Raw genomic sequence first — 21925 nt, forward strand, 5'->3', positions numbered from 1 at the left:
ACGTCTGGCCCTGCATGAAGGGTCCACCGTGTTCTGTTTCGAGCTGAAAATTATGGTTGAGGGGAAAATTGTGATTGGCCAGCATAGACCACTGGGCACATGTTAAGTCCTCGTCTTTTCATGAATTTTGATTATTATTAATAATATTATTTTACACATGGTTAGACATATGATGTGATCATTATTACAACCTTTATTGATGTTTCCTTTTTATATCTTTTTTAATGACCACAAAATTTTAATCATTATTCTAGTTGTTTTCTCATGTTTAAAATATTCATTTATATTAAATAATTACGTTAAAATATAGTTGTATAATTAAATTTGTAGCCCTTTTGATTTACGCCTCTAATATTTATGATAAATTACTTGGACGCAAGAAATTTAAGCGTCTTTTGAAGTGATAAAGTTAAAACTTAATATGTGCGTGTGTATTTTATATGAGTTTTTTTTAATATTTTAGAAAGAGAGGAAATAAAAAGCTTATACTCCAAAGATTTCTCAGACTTTAAAAATCACTTCAAGTTCAATAGTCATCTACCAAATTTGACATTTGATATAAACTAGCAAACCTTACCAAACCAGATTTGCCTCTCAGATCAATCGGCCATGCTAGGCCCACGATACATTAATTGAAACGTTATTACATGAAGGTCAAATTTAATTGAATTTAAATCCTCTGAAGTTGCCTTAGGTAAAGTTTTCTTTCATTTTTTTAGTACTTTCATGGAAAATTTTCATCCAAGACTGATTGGCCACATTTAATGAAAAAGAAGACCCATTAAACTTTAAAAATTCACTTTAGACTAGAAACACTGAAATAAAATTAAAATGCAAAGTAAAACTACTTTATTGTTCCTCATCTCTTCTGATTCAATTACTGATTAAAATGAGTTATTCATTAACTTATAGAAGTTATTTGTGTCATTACTGAATTTTAATTTTATTTCAAGTGTTATTAATTGTGGTAAAACGAATTATTTATTTTGCTATCTGAAGTTGTTTGTAAACCTACAAGAGTTGTTTGCACAATTATTGAATTTTGATTTTACTCTGAGTGGTGTAATCATGGTAAAATAAATCATTTATTTCCCTCCATAAGTTGTCCATTAATTTACATGAGTAGAGTCGAGAATAAGAATTGGGCCTGAAAGCTCTATTTAAATAAGGGTTCAAGCTTTAGAAATTATTTTTTTAAAAAGTAAATGGGCTTAAAGGCTTGACCCTGATAAGCCTTGTAAAAAAGGGCTCGAACTCGAACTCGAACGACCCTTCAAGCCCTAATAAGTTAGGTTATCTTATATATATATATATATTTATGCATATACATACATATATTTGATTAATAATGACACAATTTGCTTAATATTTATTATAAGAGATGAAAAAGAAGTTGCAAAGATAATTGACATTAAACCTCCACCTCAATCTTCAACAAGTAGACCTATATTTGAGGGATATAATATTTTATTTTTATATGATGATAAGGAGGATTTAGATTTACATTGATGAAGATTTTAATCTTCATATTAAATTTTAAATTTTAAAATTTGTTGAATTTTATGTTAAATTGTTTGTGAGATTTTAATTTGTTTTATGTTACATGTTAGATTTTTTTTTAAGAAAGAAGGCTTAAGGGCCCGATCATAAGCCCTATAAATAAGGGCCAAGCCTCAGAATTGGGTCAAATTTTGGGTAACTAAGCTTTAGGGCCTAAATTCTTAAGGGTAGGGCCTATAAGAGTCGGACTTGCCCTAATTCTCACCTCTCTACATGAGTTGTTAGTGGCACAATTGAATATTGATTTTATTTCAAATGTTATAATTATAATAAAATAAGTTGTTTATTGACTTACAGTAGTTATTTGTGCCATTACTTAATTTTGTTTTTATTTTAGGTATTATAATCATGGTAAGATGAATTGTTCATTTTCCTACATGAAATTGTTTATTAACTTACAGGAGTTGTTTGTGTCATTACTAAATCTTGATTTTATTCTAAGTCTTATAATTATGATAAAACAAATTGTTAATTTCTCTACATCAAGTTATTTATTGACCTACAATAGTTGTTTAGGCCATTACTGAATCTTAACTTTATTTCAAGTGTTGTAATCATAATAAAATGAGTTATTCACTTTTCTACATCAAGTTGTTCATTGACCTGTGAAAATCATTTATGCCACTATTGAATCTTAATTTTATTTCAAGTATTGTAATCATGCAAGGTAAAATGAGTTATTTATTATCTATACTGAAGTTGTTCATAATTCCCTATGTGAAGTTGTTCATTAACCTATAGAAGTTGTTTGTGCCACTACTTAATCTTGATTTTATTACAAATGTTGTTCATTATCCATATTGAAGTGGTTATTTTTTCTACAGGAGTTATTTGCAAATTCTCAACAGCCTCATATCTTCTTGCTCTTTCCTCGTTCATCTTCTCAACTAGGTGTAGGGGGATGTTAGGACGCACGTGTAGAATCAATCTTGAGTCTAAAATCATAGTTTTGAGAAATTTTATCCTAGAACACCCTATGATCATTGAAACAGTTGCACGGATATGAATATACATATCAAATATGATAGTCAATACTTTAATTTTTAAAAATATAAGATATGATACGTTTTCGATATGTGTATATATATTTATAACAAATATTAAAAATATAATTTCAATTTAAAAAATATTTAAATTAGCATACATATATAGTCCTTTATAATAATACCACGTAAAATATAATAATTAATTATATTTTTATTTTATCTATACCTAATTGCTTACCGCCTAGTCCCTATTGATGGGTGTAGTATCAATATCTCTTCCTTTTCGACCATCATGAGATTACATTTTCACATTTTTATAATTAAGAAAAATATAATATTTATTCTGTTATTACATCCAAAATTTATTTTGTAAAGAAGATCCAATCTATGACTTTAAAAGAAAATTAAAAAAAATGATATTATTAATAAAAATTTTAATATTGCAAGTTTTAATAAATTTAATTTTTTTAAATTGTTTGGTTTTCAAGTATCGATTAACCATCTAGAAGTATAGGGTAGGTATCGAAAATTAATTTTTTTAAATTTAAAAAAATATTATTTTGATACTTTATGGATACGTGTCGAATAAGTATTGATAGTAGATGCGATACTGATATCGATACGTGAGGCAATTTAAAGTATCAGACCTTCATAACCACGCAATACTATAATTTATAAGATGAGACTAGATTAAAAATGAGGTGAATAAGTAAAAGCCCAGAGCATTTTTTATATCTTTGTACTTGAGCGGGATATAATTATAAATCTGACTTGGTGGGTGAAAATGGTATGGTCAATTACAAAGATATGGGATGAAATTAGGAGCGATCTCTAAAGAATTAGAAACACAAGGAGGAGCAATTATAAGAGGGGAAAGTGGAGCAAATAATAAAGCACATATTTTTGGGGATCAATGCGATGTCATAGCCAGCCCCTTTTTCATCGCAACCATTTTTCAACCATTTTGCTTGGTGGTCCTATTTTCTTCATGCATTCATTCACGTCTTATTATTTTGCACTTTATGTTTCAACCCACAATATATATAACATGAACCCTCTTCCTCCATTATTCTTGCTAAGCTTGCCTCCCATGGTGATCGACCTCTCTCTGCAAATTTTTCTTTTGGGTATGGATAAAAGTAAGAGAGTGTTCTCAGAGAGAGAGAAGGAAAAGGGAAACTGAAGATTTTTTTTTTTAACTTAAAAGAAGGTTAGTTTTGTCATTTCTCTTAACATTTTAATTTCATTTCAATACCCCTGATCTAAATTAAATTTTCAAAGTTTAAATGACTTTTTTTTTATTAAGTGTAATCAAGAGATCTTAAATGAAAATTTCCCCAGCTATTTTCTTTCATTTTATTATTTTTTATAAAATATAAAATATTATTTTACTTTATTAAAAAGAAAAACTTTACAGAAATTCATCAATCTCAAGGATCTAAATTCGATTTAATTTGCATGCATGATTTAAATAACCACGTAGGTTGTTAAGAGATAAAGTACGAAATGAAAGAAGTAAGCATGCATATTATTACTCGCATCACAAGCTTCTTCTTTTTTTTTTCCTCATGAGATTTTAATTCTGAACTTATAAATTCCACGTGCATATTATAATCATAGATTCAATATGGTTCAGGCAGTTGAACCCTTAATTGATAATGTAATAATTAAATTTAAAAATAATGTCACACATATAACCCACATGATGCTAGAAATGGAAAGTAACAAACAAATATTCAAGTAGAGGCAGGATATAATATAAATTAATTTAAAATTTTAAAACTTAAGTTTATAAATCCTTGCACTTTATTTTAAATTTATATCAATTATTAAAATCGACTTTATTCAATATATAAGGTAAGTTGATCCTAACTCCTATAAAGGGGAAGCGAACAAGATAACAAAAGAATATATATCTTAATTCAAAACTTTAATATTGATATTTATAAGTTTTTATATTTTATTATATATATACATACATATTAATTATCGAGCAAAATTTTAGCTGAGACTTTTTATATTATCTTAAATTCAGTCACATTTAGACAATGTAATATCCGGTAATAACAAAGTCTAAACCATTGAAAGTAAAATTCAAACACATAGTAAGGATACTTTCAAAAAGAAAAATTGGAATTGGTCTGATTTCGGTTGGACTTCGGTTTAGCCAGATTAAAATAGTCCAAGGCGGTTCGACCGCAGCAAGGATTCCAGTTTCCAAGCATCAAATCGGGCGTTTACTAGAGAGGGTGGCGGCTGAACCGGTCCTGCCTATCCCCTACTCTCGCCCCTCTCTCCTCCCACTCTCTCACTTGCTTTGCCATCAAAAGTGTCTGCAGAGACTTGCAACCCTCCCTCTCTCCTCCGGAGCTTACTAGGAGAGCTGCCATCGCCATCGTCACAGCCCCAACGTTTATGTGGAGATTGACATAATAAGAATTCCTAACCAAAAAATAATCATCACTTCACATCATCACCATGATTAACTTCCCACTGTCTTTAATAATACTGCCAATAATACTCCTCGGTGTCGTGACTAGACCTATAAGCTGACATTTGACAGGTTGACATTTGCATTACTTTATATCTCGTGCGTGTCTCAATAATTCAGATATCTACTATATTTAGCCCTTAGATCCTGCTCTACGCGGTGTTATCCATATATGGACAACATTCTGGCACTAAAAGTGAGTCCTCTGGCACTTTTTCTTCCCTACTTTTACGTCTCAATTAAATAGAAGAAAGGGATTCTTACTGTGCTTCAGAGGAAGAGTATGTACATGAATGATCAAATTAAAGTCTCGGAAATCATGTTCACGAATGGTGATTTGTGATTTGTGATTGGTGATAGAAAGAGGTTTTTGTCCGTAACATTTGGAGGTAGGAAGAGAGGAGAGCGAGCAATAATGGCTTGAGCTGAGCAATAATACCACCAATTAGGGTCTTGGGGGGTTGTAAGCAACACATTCCTGTGACTTATAATTGATGAGGATTGAAGGGTCCGGTTCTTGTCGCTTCCACAATATCCCAACATTGTACTATTATCAGTCCTGTCACAAACTATATATGGATTGATCAGAAACATGGGGAATTCAAAGAGAGAGAGATATACTTGTTCACAAAGGAATTTGATATAATCTTAATCAAATATCACCTAATGCAGAGGCTGTGTGTCAGCGTACAAGTATCAACCATGATCCCCAAGAAAGGAAAAAACTGGAGCAACTTGTTTGCCTTATAACCAAACAACGTGACTTTAAAGCGACGGACATACTAGGCCTTCTTACGGCTATCTGCAACTTCTCTGATCACTTAGGTTTTGGGTCCAGAAAATAAAGCTGTACCAAGCACCATCATATGCTTAGGCTGGAAGATCAGTGAAGATATCTAACATGGGCCCAACTTTTTTTAAAAAAATACATGAAGTCAGGTCAACAACAGGTACTTACAGCCAACCCAGCCCATAATCCCCATCGATTGTTCCTCTTGAGTTATTGGGCTCATGATGCAATAAGTGAAAAACGTGTTTCGGATTTGTGTGACTAAATTCGAAAACAGTTAGATGATGAAATAGCAACATCGTAGGAATGATGTAACAGGGGTATATATACAGACATCAAAGAGTGAGAGCTGAGTCCACCGGTAAATTCCTAAATTAACACAGACACGCGACGCAAGAGGTTATCAGAAGCTGAAATTAATTAATCGTCGTGTGTCTCTGCGTGTGTGTGGCTGTACTATGTATGCCCTAAATAACCAGAAACATTCCCTATTTTTATTTTACAAGTCTTGGCGCGCCCATAACTGTTTGCCATAACCACCCAACCTTCTCCATATGCGTCACTCTCTCCATAACTGCTTTTGTCCATCTCATGCATCACTTCCTGCCAGCTGCCACCCATAAATATCCAATTTTCCTACTGTTATTTAATGGCTTTCTCGTTTGAACTCATTTGTTCCAATGTATAGAATACTCGTCTTTAAGATAACTATCCAGAAAACAATGCATTATATTATATCCATTATGGGCATTCCTAGCCTAGCCTCTGGCTCAGTGCGTTTGATGAGATCATGAAATATAAATATTCTAAAGCATTGTACGTGTTGGATCTTGAGCTAAATGATTAAGTTATTCTATCCCCTCAATTATGCTTTTACGATCGATCTCGATCTGTGCTCTGTGGCCGATCTTTTGTCTCCAGTACTGAGCTGCCCAGCCTCATTATATGTACATGCACACATCGATACATGTATAAATTAAACGATACGAGATTGATCTGTATGTCATTTTTGAACGGACATTTCCAAGAGGCTGGTATATATATAATATAGGCCACGCAAGCAAAACTTCATTTCTACTTCCATTCAATATCATTTTAACAGAGCCTATAACATATATTATTCATTAAGTTTTTCATCCACCGGCTATATAGCTGCAAACATTTTATTTTTTTTTCCTTCTTTCAAGTAAAAGGAAGAAGAAAAGAAGTAATGGACTAACTAACATGTATGTATGTATATATTGGACCTAATTATGAATCAAGAGGTCTTGATGAGAAGACCTGCAAAGTCGAAAAATCGAAGGAATTCCAGTTCCAGGAATCGGCGATGGGCAATTGAGAAAGAGCATCCTCGTCATAATTGAAGGGCAAGGGATTCTCCAATTCCTCCTGCAACTGCATCAGAGGCGGCTGCCAGGTGACGGACGAGGACGACGTCGTAGCATCAGACAAGCAGAAAACATCGTGGACCACTTGTCCACCGCCGCCACCTAACAAGCTTTCCCACTCCGGCTCAATTCCACTCGTCACCGACTCGTCCCGAGGAAGAAGCCTCTCTCCCTCTGGCACCACATCCGTGACGGGATCGGACGGCTGAGGAGCATCGTTGTCGGCATTAGAATCATGACCGGAGCTCAAGTAGTTGGCGAAGACGAGGGCCATGTCGATGTGCGACCCATTGGCTTGGGACGGATCATGAGCCTCGGAGTCTTTGGCGGAGTTAGGAGTAAGGTTGGTGGAACTGGAAAGACGGTGGTTTGGCGGGAGGCTAGGGGCCTTAGTACGGCGGGATTTACGGGCAGCGCCGCCGATGGGGACGTTGCGGAGGAAACCGCCTTTGGTCCAGTAGCGACGGCAAGATTTACACAGGTAGCGAGGCTGGGATAAGCTGTAGTTGTTGTAGTAACAGAACTTGGTGTTGGAAGAAGCACAGCGAGGGCAGGGGGGAGACGGCTCCACGTGGCTGGGTTTCCAACTGGGCAATGGCTTGGGACTGGCATCACACCCGGCTGAGAATTCAGAACCCAACATCGTACATATCAAAGAGATCTCTCAAGAGGCAAAGAGCGAGTGTGTTTGTGGGTGGCAGAGGAGTACATGGATGTAATATAAGGAGGAGAGAGGAACGTGGGGGTGTCGTCCCAAGCAAGTGACGGGTGATTGGACTGGATGTGCGGAAAGGAATTCAAAATATTTTTTTAATTAAAGTAATAAATTGACACTCAAAAAGCTTATAATGCTGGGTTAATTATTATTTAAAAAAAAAAAAAGAAGTGGAGAGTTGTCTTATAAGGAAGATAATAAAGACATTTAGGGGAGGGGGAGAGGAAGACGTGGTGTGAGATGATTGGGGGAGAGGGGGAGGCTGAGAAGTCAAAGTGGGGGTATTTGAAGAAGGGGTAGGTCATGTGGGGGTGGTGGAGAGAGATGACCCGGTGGCCATGCAAGAAGTCCGTGTCAAGGAGCAATGAAGTGCTCAAATACGGTGCACGGAAGCCGGGAGCACGTGCACCTTTGAGGTACGTGGCATATCTTCCTTCATCCTCACCCCACATTTGACCCTATATTTCGCCCCTCCAATTAATTCGTTCATTAATTCACTATAATAATCTAACTATAGTATGTAGTAATTAATTATACTCATTCCTCAACGCCGCTTCAGTGTGCGCGTATTTCTTTTGGCCAGACTATGTGTGCATATTTGATTCCCCATTATATACAAATCGCCAAAACTAGGTTCTAATAGTTTTTACCCAGAAGTCAGAACCTGAACATACATGAGAACCTCTAGATCTATCACCTCCCTTGCTCCGTCATGTAATAATTTAAGGGGTTAAATGGTAAATCCTTGAACTTAAACTTATTTTTTATATAATATTTTTACTTAACCTTTATTATTATTAATATAACTTTAATAATTAGTTGATCACAAAATAAGAAAAAAATTAAATTACAGAATAATTCAAAAAAATTTCTTGATCCTTTTATAAAATTTTTTGATATTTGTTTGTAATTTTTGAGTCATTTTCTATAATTCTTTTGATCTTTTTTTGGTCAATATTTCCTAATTAATTAATGGTTAAAATTAATTTTTTTAATTGTAATGGTGACATTGCATTGTTTTTAAAAGTTAGGAGGGAAGTATTGTATAAAAAATGAGTTTAAAATTCTAGACACTTTTAACCTTATATAGTTTAGGGGCAAATTAATCATTTAATCCTAATTTAATAACTCACCATCTTCGTTATTATTTGATTCAAGTCACAAAATGAAAGTCGGCTATCATGAATTGCTATATAGACTATATGGTTGGCGGAAGAAATAAATTAACATGAAGATCGGATGATAATGTATGTGTAATCACATATATGGGGAAGGGATGCCAGAAATTAACATAGGAAGCACGTGGGGGGTTTAACGTTGCTGTCACTGCGGGTGCTAATGCCATCCTGTTGTTGTTGAGGATCCGTCTCCTCCACGTCGCTTGTTCCTTCTCTTCTCACACCTTTTCTCATTTAAACCAAATTTATATGAATATATAATTCTGTCTATGTAATCAATTTCTTTCCTGATTACAATATTGATCCACTCCTATGTTCACATGTACTTTAACTTGATTGATAAAACATGATATCGGATACTTGAAATCAGGAAGCATGTACAACACAAGAGTGCGTGTATACAATGCATCCATATATCTATTTTGAAAATATAAAACATTGACGCGCGCAAATCATATATTAACATTGACACCACACACCACACTAACTTGGAATATTTGGACTCCGAAGTCAGAACTAGTGTTGATTTGGGCGACTGAATTCATTAACTCCGGTCCGGTTACAGTGAGAACGAGAATTTCGTCGGAAAGCGGAAAAGACGGTTATTTGGGAAATCTTATTTTTATTTTTCAAGACGGCCTGGAGGCCCCTTCACTTTAAAGAATCGAAAGTTTTAGCAGAATGGGCCTTTAAGCCCAATTCGAGCTATGGGCGGGAGGCGATACAAATGTGAAGGCAAATAAAAATTTTCATGCAGCTCTAGTTGTAATTCATTTGATAATGAAATAGTAAATGTATGCCTGAGATTGAAATCATTTAACATGTAGTTTTTTAGACATTCGTTGAAAATGCTTTTGTAAATATCTTCAACCTTCATTTCAAAGAACTTTTGTCTGCTTTGCTTATCAATGAGATTAAAATCTCCAAGAAGTTCTTTATGGATCATTCTTAAGAATGATGCTGTATATATCAGGAAGTTGTGTTACTTGTATTTTTTGATACTTGCTGAGGTGTTGAAACCATTCTCTCAAGCAATCATTCTTGTGAGAAATTCTAAAATTAGCTCTTGAAGAGTTACATATTGCCTAGTCATCTATAAATTAATCCAAGGTTCAAACTCATAAAGTCTATCCCTCCATTTATGAGGAGGTAAATTATCAAAAGTAAATCATGGCCCAGAGGATGGCTTAAAACTACAAGTGTTTGTCTTAGTAGAATTGTCTTCTATGAACCCTGATTCATCTTTTAAATCTTCTACAACTAGTTCAATTAAAGGAAGTTGTACCATGACAATTTTGGTAATATCAACTAGATGTTGATCATCCCCAAATTCTGCACTTTTAGATAAGAGATCAACCAAAACAGTTGAATCTAAATCTTTTTCAGTGTAAGCTTATTCAAAAATAGCTTTTTAGATAAAAGCAATAGTTCTTGGTGAATCTATTAGATTTATTATGCTGCTTTTGTCTTCTCTAGAGGATAAAGGTGGTCTTTGTTTAGGTGATGAAGGAAGAGGTGTTGATATTTTCAAGGGCTTAATAGGATAAGATTCTAAAGGTTTTGAGAAGTGTAAAATCTCACTCCACTAAATACAATTAACTAGTAAAACTCATGGTAATCAAAAGATTAATACAAAATAGTGATTACCAAGTTTTAGTTTAAATTCAAAGGATCCCAATTTTTCTAAATCAAAAAGAGTTTAAATCCATCAAAATCTCTTATATCAGAGTAAAGATAAGTTATAAAAGCATGAAATATCTTAGAAGAGTAAAAAAGAATGAAAATCATTGAAAACAACTCATATGCTGTGAAAATTCATTTTCACAATCAAACCCTAATCATAAACTCATAAATGTAAAAAAATGAGGAGATTAATGCGTGTGGTACTTATCTTGGGTGTTTTTAACTTCCAAAATACTCCCACTGTCGTCCAATAACAAACCCTCACAGAGCTTGGCGTGCCTCTTCATTTTCTCCTTTCCCTCCTTTCCATTTCTGTCTTAGTTTCGTGACTTATTTCTGTAGAATTCATATTGTGCACCGCGACACTTGTCCCCACGTGCCGTAGCATATGGTATGGAGAAGAAAGCTCTTACCTGGTGGCCCTATGTGCTGCAGTGCAACACCCACATACCACGGCATGTGATACAGAGGTTTTTTAGCTTGTTTTTTTTCCACTTTTTAGTCCCCAAATAACCCAATTTTACTTTGAACCCAAATTATACCTGAAATCTTAACTAAAAATACTTATTATTCTCCTCTAACCACATACCACGTTAACTAACTTAATTATCCTACCTAATGTTAGTAAATCAAGAAATTAAAAACCAAGATGTTACAAGAAGGATGGAGAAGCCTGATGTTCTTAGTGTTTAGGATAGATAGGCTACTGGACTAGCTGTGATAGTTTTGGTTATGATGGTGGCCTTATTGGTTTCTTTTAGGCTTATCTAAGAACAAGGTAAAACATCTTAAAAATCTTACCATAATCACTCTATATAGGATAGGTAGGTATTCGTCACAAATTGTTCATTGTGTTTGAAGTTTGAACAATATGATTGCCAGACATACCAGAGACATAAAGTTTTAGATATGAGCGCTCTTACCTTAGTTCACACTAATGTGAAGATACAAAGATAATGATGTGAAGATTGCTAGAATCGAAGTACAAAGAATAACAAAGTCTAGGTCTATGTGCATAATACATAGTGAATTTGAATTGAAAACTAATCAATGAATCTGCTATGTGTGTGGATTGTGTCCCCTAATTTTGTCAATTGAACCCCTTCTTATACTTGTACGCTCGAGACTATTGTGCCCAAAGAATAAGAAGCCTATATGTGAAATATTTGATATCACTAGGCAAGCACTAGTAAAGAAATTGTCATTTACAAGAGACTTTTAATAGCAGTTCAAAGGCAAACGCTGTAGAAAATAAAAGTAGTGGTATTTTTATAATATTAAATATGTCTGTTAGACTTTTAACAACGAGCAACAAAATACCAACTATTTAAAAAACTTATGACATCAGATGTTCTTGCAAAAATGAAAGACAATTAGATTATGGGATTTGTTTTCTTGGCCAGACAAATAATGGGATTCAAGTGTCAATCATGATCTCTATAAGGTCAAATATTAAAGTGTTGGCAATATAAATCATAAACTATAAGTTTAAAGGCAATTCAAACTTAGAATTCATGATTAATACATTTTGAAAATGAACATTAAATTTAGGGGCAATCTAACTTTACCATTAATTCTAATCAAACGTCCCTCATGTGCCCAAGAAATTCCCTTCCTTTATCTCCCACCTGTCGCCTTTCTTCGTTACTCTCATTGATAAAGCAAGTCTTGAATCTTATTCATTCGATTTAATTTTCAACAAAAAAGGATCTAGTCTAATGTAATTGTGCAATGGAATTAAACCTGTGTTATTTCCATAGCTTGCTGGTTCCACGCTGTCGCATATCTTCAACAAATTTAGAAGGTAGAGTTTCCATTTCTGGCAAGAACATACAGCTTATTCTTCAGACTACATTTGGGATGAGCCTTCAAGCGATTTGGCTGAAGAGTTTGCAACATTGAGCATGCACATGGTTGGGATAAGATTGAGCCTGTCCAATTCCAGCTACGGGCTTCAGATAAGCAGTACTAGAACAATATCCATTTGCTCAGCCAGAAAAAAGCCAAAATCAAAAAAAATGTCCATTATTTGGCTAACAGTCCGAAACAAGACAGAACAATTAGAACCCAAAATCCATATCTGTAAAGGGTCCTCCATTGGTCGGCCAGGAAAAATATTCTGCAAGAGATGAAGTGAGTTCAAGGTTGATCGGCCATTACTGAGTGTGAGAAACGAGGAAGGGGATCAGAAGGTGGAGGTTTTGGCCCTAGCCTACGCGCTCTGTGGGAACTTCCGGGAGGAAGAAGATGACTCGATGGGCGAGGTTCTTGTAATTAATGGCACTTCCAAGAGGAAGAAGACGACTTGACGGCTCTGGTCTATGCACCTCGCTCTCGTTGCTCTCCTTGACCGTTGAATGAGTTAGGAAATGGTAGAACAATGGAGCGGGTAAGGGTATGGAACATGTTTGACCCACATCAACCAATGGTTAAAAAAAAAAATAAAAGAAAAAAGAATTGTAACTTGTTCATCTTTAACAAGCATTTGTATTAATTTAATAATGGAGTAATATTGTCTCAAATTTAATTATTTAAAACTTAAAATATATCTATTATAAATTTAGAATTTAATTCGTCTCTAAATTTATAGTTTTTGTTTAATTTACCCTGTACTTTTTATATCAGTTTGTCAATTACTACTTTAAAAACTATAATTTTTTATAATAAATTTAAAGATGATATTTTTTAAAAATAAAAAATACTTGAAATTAATTAAATGACAACTATTTTATAATTTTAAAAATTAGATATGGACAGTTTAAAAAAAATTAGAGGGAGCAATTAATTAAAGTTGATTTGAGTGGTAGTATCACTCAAACAAATTGTTAAAGGTTTGAATATTAAAAAATTCTTACGTGGACTCAATGCACTATATCATTCATAATTTGTCTAATAAAAATAGGTCATATTAATATCAATTAAAGTTAATATGAGTAGTAGAGTTTTTATCACTTAAACAAATTGTTAAAGGTTTGAATGTTGAGAAATTCTTACATGAATTTGATGCACTATATTATTCATGGTTTGTCTAATAAAAACATGGCATGTTTTACCAATTTAATAAAATAAAATGTTTTATGATTATTTTTAATTACTTTATTTTTGGAATTTCATTTTTTGGTCTTGCCTCTTCCCAATTATCATCAATGAGAGAATAAATTTATAATTAAAACCAGATGAGATATCATATTTTTTTAGACAGATCATAAACAATGTAGCGCACTAGATCTATGTAAGAACTTTTCATGAATGTTAACTCTTGTATATGTAAGAATTTAATTGGGAGTGATCTATCATTTGTCACCAATACCTTGATAATTTTTACTGTGGGCAAAACATATTCCTTGAATTATGTGTTTTCCTTTCTTTGCACCCAAACCAAATAAATTATAGTCTCTTAGATTAATTAGATTTTATGTATTTTCATTTTATTTTTAGCATGGTTGACCTTTTGAGAGAGAGAGAGAGAGAGAGAGAGAGTATGATTGTGTGTATGTAGTTAAAAATTAAAATGATCCCTTGAAAAAAAAAAAAACGGAGGCATATGCTGCAGTCAGTGTTTAAGTAGGTGTACATCTAGTTTCTTGCACAATGTGATTGGAAGCCCTTTGTATTATAAAAGTATTAAGCATCCAATAGCTTTACAACAATTTATGTGAATAGCTAATTTTTTGAAAGAAAATTAATCCCAATAAAATAAAAAAACTCAAATAATAGAAAAATATGAGATCCAACTTGAACAAAAAAAAATTGATATAAATGTTTTATACCCAATGCTGACTAATCTGTGTTTAATTATTGTTATGCTCAAGTATGAGGTAGCTCTCAATTTGAACAAAATATTTTACAATAAATTACTCTCTCGATCTTATTAAGTCCATTCTATTCAATTCATCCAAAAAAAAAAAATCTCTCCCATTTTAAAGCAATAAAAATAAGATATCCTTAACTAGCATAAACTTAAGGAAAACTCATTCATTTTTCTTTTTGGGTTTTGTAAAACATATACCCTGTCATTTGACAAACTCGGTTGGGATTGACAATTTTCAAATACATATCACTAAAAAGTTCTTATTCAATCACCGAGTACAAGTCAACGAACAACTTATAAATGAGCCAGAAAATCTAAAGAGTTGAGAAATAGAATCGGTCCCGTTCGATTCATTAAGTCCACCTCATTCTAAAAGCTACGGCCATATGAATGCCATGTGAACTTGGCCCAACACAGAATATTTTAAGCCTGAAAATTGGCTTCACAAGCTAGAGCGCGCGCGCTTGATTTCTGATGAGCATCAATTAGTCCTTATATTCATTCTCCAAAGAAATAAATACGCTATTAGCCGATACGTAATAATCATGATTATCATAGCACCAACTTCCAGTTCTCTCCCGAATTTAGTTTCACTATTTTCCACTAAAGTAGATTCACTGCAACCTGATGCAGAAGTTGAACCCACACAGCCATACTGAATTTTCAAAAGCAACCTGTAAGTGTGGTAGTTGAAAGACACGTAGCGCACCCATGACATAAACCTTGGGACTTGCTGCAATCACAAATACATAAGCGCTAATCAATTTGCACGCTAGAGTAAAATAATCAATGACTACAATTCTTGTGTTCTTATTAGAGATTTTCCAAAAAGCCAGGTCATCATTTTCTTGAGCTTTGGTTTTCCATATTGGTTAAACTAAGTTGAGGTGGCATGTTTAGAATGACCATGGAGATTTGAGAGATCTTACTACAGATAGAATATATATATATATATGCACACACATATAAATAAAGTCTTATTACTTGGCTAAAGAATCCACCAGTTAGCATGAAGGTCATGACCACGATTGAGGCTAGAGTAGTAGCTTTCTTCACATCTAGAAATGCTGCGCTTATGGTTTGTCCCAGACCCTGCACTTATGGGGCAAAAAATGCTTTCAGACCATCTTCAAATTATACTTCACAGGGGGGTAATTGGCACGCACGGGGTTAAAAAATTACCTGAGCCGCTAGAACACTCACAAAAATTGTGAGGATGGTGAGAAAAAATGCAGAGAATTGTAGCTTCAAGCCGACCATGAAATACACAATCACCATGAACACTAGAGGCATTAGAAGCTCCATTGGAACATCACTGGTGTTTTTAGCTAAGAAGTAGGCACTTAGTTTATACATGTCAATCGATCTCTCTTTCACCAGCATTGCTCTTTCTTGTGGGAACATGAAGATGGCACTAAACAGAGGATAGAAGCCCCAGAACACTGAAAGAAAGAACAGCAGCCCTGCCTGCTTGACATGTAAATAAGTGTATTTAGGACAATCTATGTTCTCATGATTTAAGTAAATAGTTAGAGCTTGCCTGATCATGGAGACTCCTGGAAGAAGAAGCACCAGAGTGCCACCAAAGTAGTCCAACAATTATTGCAGTTGATATTACTTGAGTTACGCGCAAACAGCTGAAGTACTCATGACGCCTCTGCCTAATGCCCCTCATGAAGAGAATGCAAAATTGTTGAGACCAAGTTGCTCCAAAGTCCCTCAGGAATGGACTGCCTTGCATCCCACTCTGATCTCCCTTTATTGTCACAGGTTCGAGAAGCATTGCTTTCTCTCTTTTTGCAAGCCTTATTTCGTAGGACTTGACAAGAAACTGCAGGAGGAACAAGTCATGTTTTAGCATTTTGTTGTACAGTATTGTTTTGATTTGATCCATAGGAAAACTCAAAATTTGAGTGACGTGGTTGACCTCGTGGACTTCAACTGGGGAGGGTGTCTTGTTTTTTAGGTCGAGTGTTTTGATTCCATAATGGAACTTATCCTCAAGTTCTGAAGGGACAGATTTCTCTTTCATGTTGCCATTTGCAAGGTCAATGAGGAATTCTGCAGGGTTCATGGCTATCAATGGAGAACAACCAATAGAGGAGAAATACATCATTGCATCAGATGCTTTTCCAAAGTACAAGGTGCTGCCTTTTCCCAACAGAATCAACTTGTCAAACATGCTGAACAGCTTACTTGACGGCTGGTGTATTGTTGTCACCACTGTCTTTCCCTCCTAACCAAACAAAATCAAGAAAGAAGATTATTGTTTCATTCAATTCCATCAAGAAAAGAAATAATCAAAGAATAGATGAGAGATATACAGTACTTTAGAGATGTTTTGAAGGATCTGAACAATTCGTGATGCTGTGGTTGAATCTAGACCAGATGTTGGTTCATCTAAGAACAAGAGTGATGGGTTGAGTAGGATTTCTGTACCAATGCAGACCCTTTTTCTCTCACCCCCAGAAACCCCTCTAATAAAATTGCCGCCAATTGCTGTATCTTGGCATCTGAAATCGCATGTTTAATACTTAACTGTCATATCTTATATAAAGGATCTAATAATCTGAGACTCTTGAGTAAAAGGTGGGGAAAGATAATACCTTTCGAGGCATAGTTCACTTAAAACATTCATAACCCTCTCTTTTTTCTGTGTTATTGAGAGATCCTTCGAGAGACGAAGCAAAGCTACATATGTGAGAGTTTCCTTGACTGTAAGATGAGGGAACACGACATCGTCTTGCGTTACATATCCAATCCTGTGTAAAATACACAATATGCAATGTATTGAGCGCTAACAGCTTTTTCAGTTGCTAAGTTATGTTCTCAGATGCGCATGCCTTTATCAATTATACCTCTTCTTTAGTGATTTGGTATATGGTCTGTCATTGTAAGTGATGGAACCACTGTTAAACCTGGTCCTTCCGCTCAAGATATTAAGTAGTGTTGTTTTACCACCTCCTGATGGTCCCATTAAAGCAAGAATCTCTCCTGGGCGTACCGAACCAGTAATACCATGCAGAATGTATTTGCCTTCTCCTGAAGACTTCTCACCTCTCAACGGCACGTTGTATTTCACATCTTCAAACTGCATGACAATGGAACCAATATAGATGACACGTATATAGGATGGAGGGTAAGAGCAAACAATAAACATTTTCATTATTCATCACCTTGAGATGTATTGGCAAGGTTGGTTCCATTTGCATTCTTGTCCACTGGCATGATTCTGATCCCTCCTCTGCAGAAACATCAGATGCTCCATCTTCTGAAAAACAGAAGAAATCAAGAACAACTCATTGTATGATGATTCTCACTGAACTGGAAGTTTAATGTTCACGATTTGTTGTGGAGATTAGTGGTTCTAAATAAGTAAATAACGGTTGCTTACCGCACTTTGGACCTGGCAGTTTCAAGACATCTGAGAGTTCCTGTGAGAGCGAGGTGGGTGCAGTGAATGAAAGGGAATATCTTAATTCCTTGATAGAGGAACCATTAACGTTGGAATCCATCTGATGAAAGCTTCCTGCAGCATTATTGATGAGGCCATCGACGTTGATCAAGAATTGAGCATTCAGTGATTTAGTTTTGCGAATGACAGTTCCACCACGCGAGGTCTCCACTCTCTTGTCGAAGCTGAAACTGTGAGCTGGAACATCCTCATTTTCTCGAGTTTGAGAAATGTGAGAACTTCTACATCCAAACTTCCCATGAGGCACGAAAGGAGCATCGAAACTGCTCAATGTCAGCTCTCGCTTCTCCATTTTTTGTGCAAGATGCACTGTAAGTTAGAACACACAAATCCATCACTGGTCAGCGCAAATTAGATAAAATATATTTGAGCTTCTGTTGCCTTTGTTCCTAGAACTACAATAAACAATTAAGAATGCCTAACAAGCAAAGTAATAAGGATATACGAAAACAGTTTCAAGAATTTTGAAGGGGCTACATGAGAAACGTACTTAAAGGAATGCAGGACAACCGTGCAATTTGCAAGGCATGTAATGTCCTGAATATACACACATATATATAGGCCTTTTAAATTGGCGACTTTACCACTTGTCAAAGGCGTTGAATAGTGATAATGATTAATATCAATATATTATGAAATATAATTTGGTTCACTTTATAAATCATTAATTAATATAATTATTTTGTTTTAAATTAAAATTTTTAAACTATCCTTGAGAAGTAAGAGAAAAAAAAACAAAATAAATAATATTATATTATTTATTTATTTTTTATTTTTTATTTGAAAATTACATTTAAAATTTCATTTATTTTTATTTTCTGTATATTTATTGTATTGGTATTAATAAGATTGATAAAATTAAATTACAAATAACACTGGAAGGAGTAAAATCTGCGCCGCTATTATAAATTACGGACTCATTTCTCATATTCATATAGTACAGCTGTGTCTTGCCTGTGTTAATTAAAAAGGACAACGGGGATTGGCTTAGTGTTCTGTCTTTCTTTCTTTTCTCGTTTCTTCTCTCTCCCTTACCAGCGCTTGGCTGCCAAAAGATATTTTTTGTTCTCTTGTCGTCTTCGAGTCCTTTGCCGCCGCTCCTGAAAACAAGAAGCTTTTATGCAGAGAGATTTCATGTAACAATAAGAAAGAAAGAAAGAAAGAAGGACAAAAGGAAAGAAAGGAAAAAGGATACTTGTACGTATGCAATTACTCGATTTAACGTTTACCGATAGACTTCCATATTTCCTTTGGATTCAGTACCACCAAAAGAAAAGGCGGTGCCCAAGATGTGAGGGCAATACCAGAATTAGAGTTTTTTTTTTTTTTCATGAGGACTCAAAGTGGCTGAGGCATACAGAAACCGCAATACCCGCATACAGCTTTATATTGTTCTTTTCTGCATCACCATTGGCATATTGCGAGCTTCATGAACTTACCCAACCTTAATAACAATAAAAAATTCGAACTAATTAAGGTTGCAGTGTTAGCTAGGTAAAATGGTGAATGAAACCATTCTATGGTCTTGTAGAATGGCTGAGGCTAAAACAGAGTGTTCTGAACAGAGGAAGTTGTTTCGGTCACAATACAATCTTAGTAAACCCATGATTTGCCAAATGAATTCCGCCTCATTTGTCCGATCAACCTGCGACTGATTTCATGAACTGTTGTTAGGTGTTGAATATGAATCAGAGGCTTAGAAGTAGGTAGCGAGGAGGAACAAGATTGATTCCACGTGCAGCTCTTGCACAGGATTGAGAACGAATGGCTGTGACCAGAAAACATAGTTGATAGAGGCATGAACAGGAAACAGTGACATGCAGCCAACTTCCTGTACTGTACGAAGAAGATGACCAGAGCATATTGTAGCCAAGGCTTATAAAGTATGATAGCAAACTAGCCTGATATCGTCAGGCACAACACGTGAACGAGCAATCCACCTCGAGAAAAGTCTTTAGAATACACAAGCGAAGCGGCAAAGGATGGGAAACGGCCCGTTTCTAGTTAGCTGGGCCTGGAGAGAAGTGAGTTCATTGTGAGAATTGACTCATCAGGGAGTACGAGCTAGCTAAGAGAATGGACAGCATTGAGTGGGAAGTCTTTTTCACGAACGTGAGTGAAGCTGATCGATAACGGGTACAGTATCGAAGTACGTGAGGGGAAACATGTGCTTCAAGAGTGTTCGATGGCATGTGATGCAAGAGTTCCAACATGGACGTGCTTTTTCATGGCCACCATTCTTCCACCGGCCGTCACTGCCAAACTCGCCCGAGTTTCCTTGCTCATTAAATTATTTGTTACTATTTATTGATATTGATACTACGCTTGAGTAACGTTATGTCCCCTCAAACCCACCATTGCCACCAATCCATGTTCCTTCCTTGCCGCCGATTTTTTCTTCTTATTCTTTATTTTTTTTGGCCTGAAATTATTCACTATTTGTTAAAAGCAATTGTTTTTTTTTTTTTATAAATGCTTCGAGTGACAAAGCTTTAGGAGAAGCGACGGAGCCACCGCGGTTTGTCAGGAGACTGTGGTAATATTTTTATAACCCAAATCCAAGGTGTTAATTGAGAGATGTTGGGTCAATCATTTTTAACTGATGGGAAAGGTGCAGTGATTAGACTGGGATTAGTGACGGGGTGGTTTCAGGGAGGGGCCCATTGGGGCGTTGCGAGGTCCAACCCAGGTCATGCTTTTGGACACAGACCCATTGCTTTACTTTGACCCTTTTATGGGCTTTACTTTTTTCAACCATTCACCTAATCATATTCTTCTTTCAATTTTCTTCCTTTCTCATTTGATTTACTACCAGTGTTAATTGACCGGCGCTTAATCTCAAGAACAATATGTTAAAGATTTTGAATTTCTTGTTGATATTATTAGAATTTTTTATTATTTCTAATCTATATTGTCCCTGTTTAGTGTTTACTGATCAAAAGATTGTCTTGAATTTTTTAAAATGTTTGCTTTTCCTAAAAACACAAAAATATTTTTTGTCCTGGGTCTTGGGATGGACTTCGCTCTAGAAAAAAACTTATTTCGGTCAGCCCCTCAAGCGACCATGTCCAGATCCTGTGGCAAAGCCGTAAAGCTATTGAAAATTTTTTCACATTTTTAAATCAAATAATAGAAGTTAAAGCGTTTCGGACAAAATCTCATAGTAACAGTGTATAAAATTTCCAAAAAAAAAAAAAAAGGCAAGGGAAGAAACAAAGAAAGATGTCAATTTTATATGTTGCACCTAAAATTGTAGTAGAAATGTATGTAGTAGTGATGGTTCCTATTTCATGGTTAATAAGAAAGGCATGCAATTTTAGTGTGCGTTTGATTTTTAATTTATCAAAAGTTTATTTAATAAAAGTCCATTTGATAAAAATTAATTTAATAAAAGTTAGTTGTTATAATAAAATTTATATTTGAATATATTTTTTTAAAAGTCAATTTAATACACTAAAAATTGTTTAATTTGTGATAGTGAAATATGCTTTTGAATGTATAATTATTAAAAAATATTAATTTATAATAATTTATAATTTTTATTATACAAATGTAATATATTTAAAATATTTAAAAAAATATGATAAAGATTTTAAATAACATAAATTTTAATCTATAATGTTAAAAATTTGATCTCTAGTTATTTATATTTTTTTAATTTATAATTTTAGAAAATATGATAACAATTTGTAATTTTTATTATACATTAATGCTAAAAACTAACATTATTAATTATTTAATTTATAATGCTAAAAAATTGATACCTAATTATTATTATTGAAATAATAATTATATTTTTAATGAATTAACTATTTTTTAAATAAAAAAATAAGTGATTAAACTTGGGA

At 34.4% G+C, this 21925-nt stretch overlaps 2 protein-coding genes across 8 annotated transcripts; both read right to left on the reverse strand.

Annotated features, from left to right (window-relative positions):
- Nucleotides 1-4600: 4600 nt before the first annotated feature.
- Nucleotides 4601-8067, reverse strand: LOC129303730 (dof zinc finger protein DOF1.2-like). Of its 6 annotated transcripts, XR_008591532.1 has the most exons (3): nt 7109-8057; nt 5701-5884; nt 4995-5606 (listed from the first exon to the last, which is right to left on the reverse strand). XR_008591532.1 is itself a non-coding variant. In XM_054943229.1 (2 exons), exons 1-2 carry the CDS (start codon nt 7856-7858, stop codon nt 4818-4820), a joined length of 921 nt encoding a protein of 306 aa, XP_054799204.1. In that variant the 5' UTR covers nt 7859-8067; the 3' UTR covers nt 4601-4817. The 6 variants fall into 6 exon arrangements, 5 of the variants coding, with proteins under 5 accessions (XP_054799204.1, XP_054799205.1, XP_054799208.1 ...); XM_054943229.1 differs by lacking the exons at nt 4995-5606; nt 5701-5884 and adding an exon at nt 4601-4988 and having other exon boundaries at nt 7109-8067; XM_054943230.1 differs by lacking the exon at nt 5701-5884 and having other exon boundaries at nt 7109-8061.
- A 6740-nt stretch (nt 8068-14807) lies between these two features.
- LOC129303498 (ABC transporter G family member 22-like) lies at nt 14808-18536 on the reverse strand. 2 transcript variants are annotated; one of them, XM_054942857.1, is made up of 10 exons: nt 17997-18530; nt 17779-17873; nt 17461-17693; nt 17209-17364; nt 16932-17115; nt 16530-16838; nt 16143-16433; nt 15785-16069; nt 15587-15694; nt 14808-15335 (listed from the first exon to the last, which is right to left on the reverse strand). In XM_054942857.1, the coding sequence occupies exons 1-10, from the start codon at nt 18367-18369 to the stop codon at nt 15084-15086; spliced, it is 2286 nt and encodes a 761-aa protein (XP_054798832.1). In that variant the 5' UTR covers nt 18370-18530; the 3' UTR covers nt 14808-15083. The 2 variants fall into 2 exon arrangements, 1 of the variants encoding a protein (XP_054798832.1); XR_008591503.1 differs by having other exon boundaries at nt 15195-15335; nt 15587-15699; nt 17997-18536.
- Between the last annotated feature and the right edge of the window lie 3389 nt (nt 18537-21925).

This window comes from Prosopis cineraria, unplaced genomic scaffold, assembly GCF_029017545.1.
Source record: "Prosopis cineraria cultivar Desert tree isolate PC_DT_omini unplaced genomic scaffold, ASM2901754v1 PC2, whole genome shotgun sequence".
In the NCBI taxonomy this organism is placed as follows: Eukaryota; Viridiplantae; Streptophyta; class Magnoliopsida; order Fabales; family Fabaceae; genus Prosopis; species Prosopis cineraria.

Coding starts and splice junctions, on each gene's coding strand:
- LOC129303730 (XM_054943229.1), bottom strand. CDS start 7,858: ATGTTGGGTTCTGAATTCTCAGCCGGGTGTGATGCCAGTCCCAAGCCA. Junction 4,989..7,108: donor TCGATTTTTCGACTTTGCAG/GTCTTCTCATCA, acceptor TTTTTTGGTTAG/GAATTCTTATTATGTCAATC.
- LOC129303498 (XM_054942857.1), bottom strand. CDS start 18,369: ATGGAGAAGCGAGAGCTGACATTGAGCAGTTTCGATGCTCCTTTCGTG. Junction 16,839..16,931: donor TCCTTCAAAACATCTCTAAA/GTACTGTATATC, acceptor TTGTTTGGTTAG/GAGGGAAAGACAGTGGTGAC. Junction 15,336..15,586: donor CTGGTGGATTCTTTAGCCAA/GTAATAAGACTT, acceptor TTGTGATTGCAG/CAAGTCCCAAGGTTTATGTC.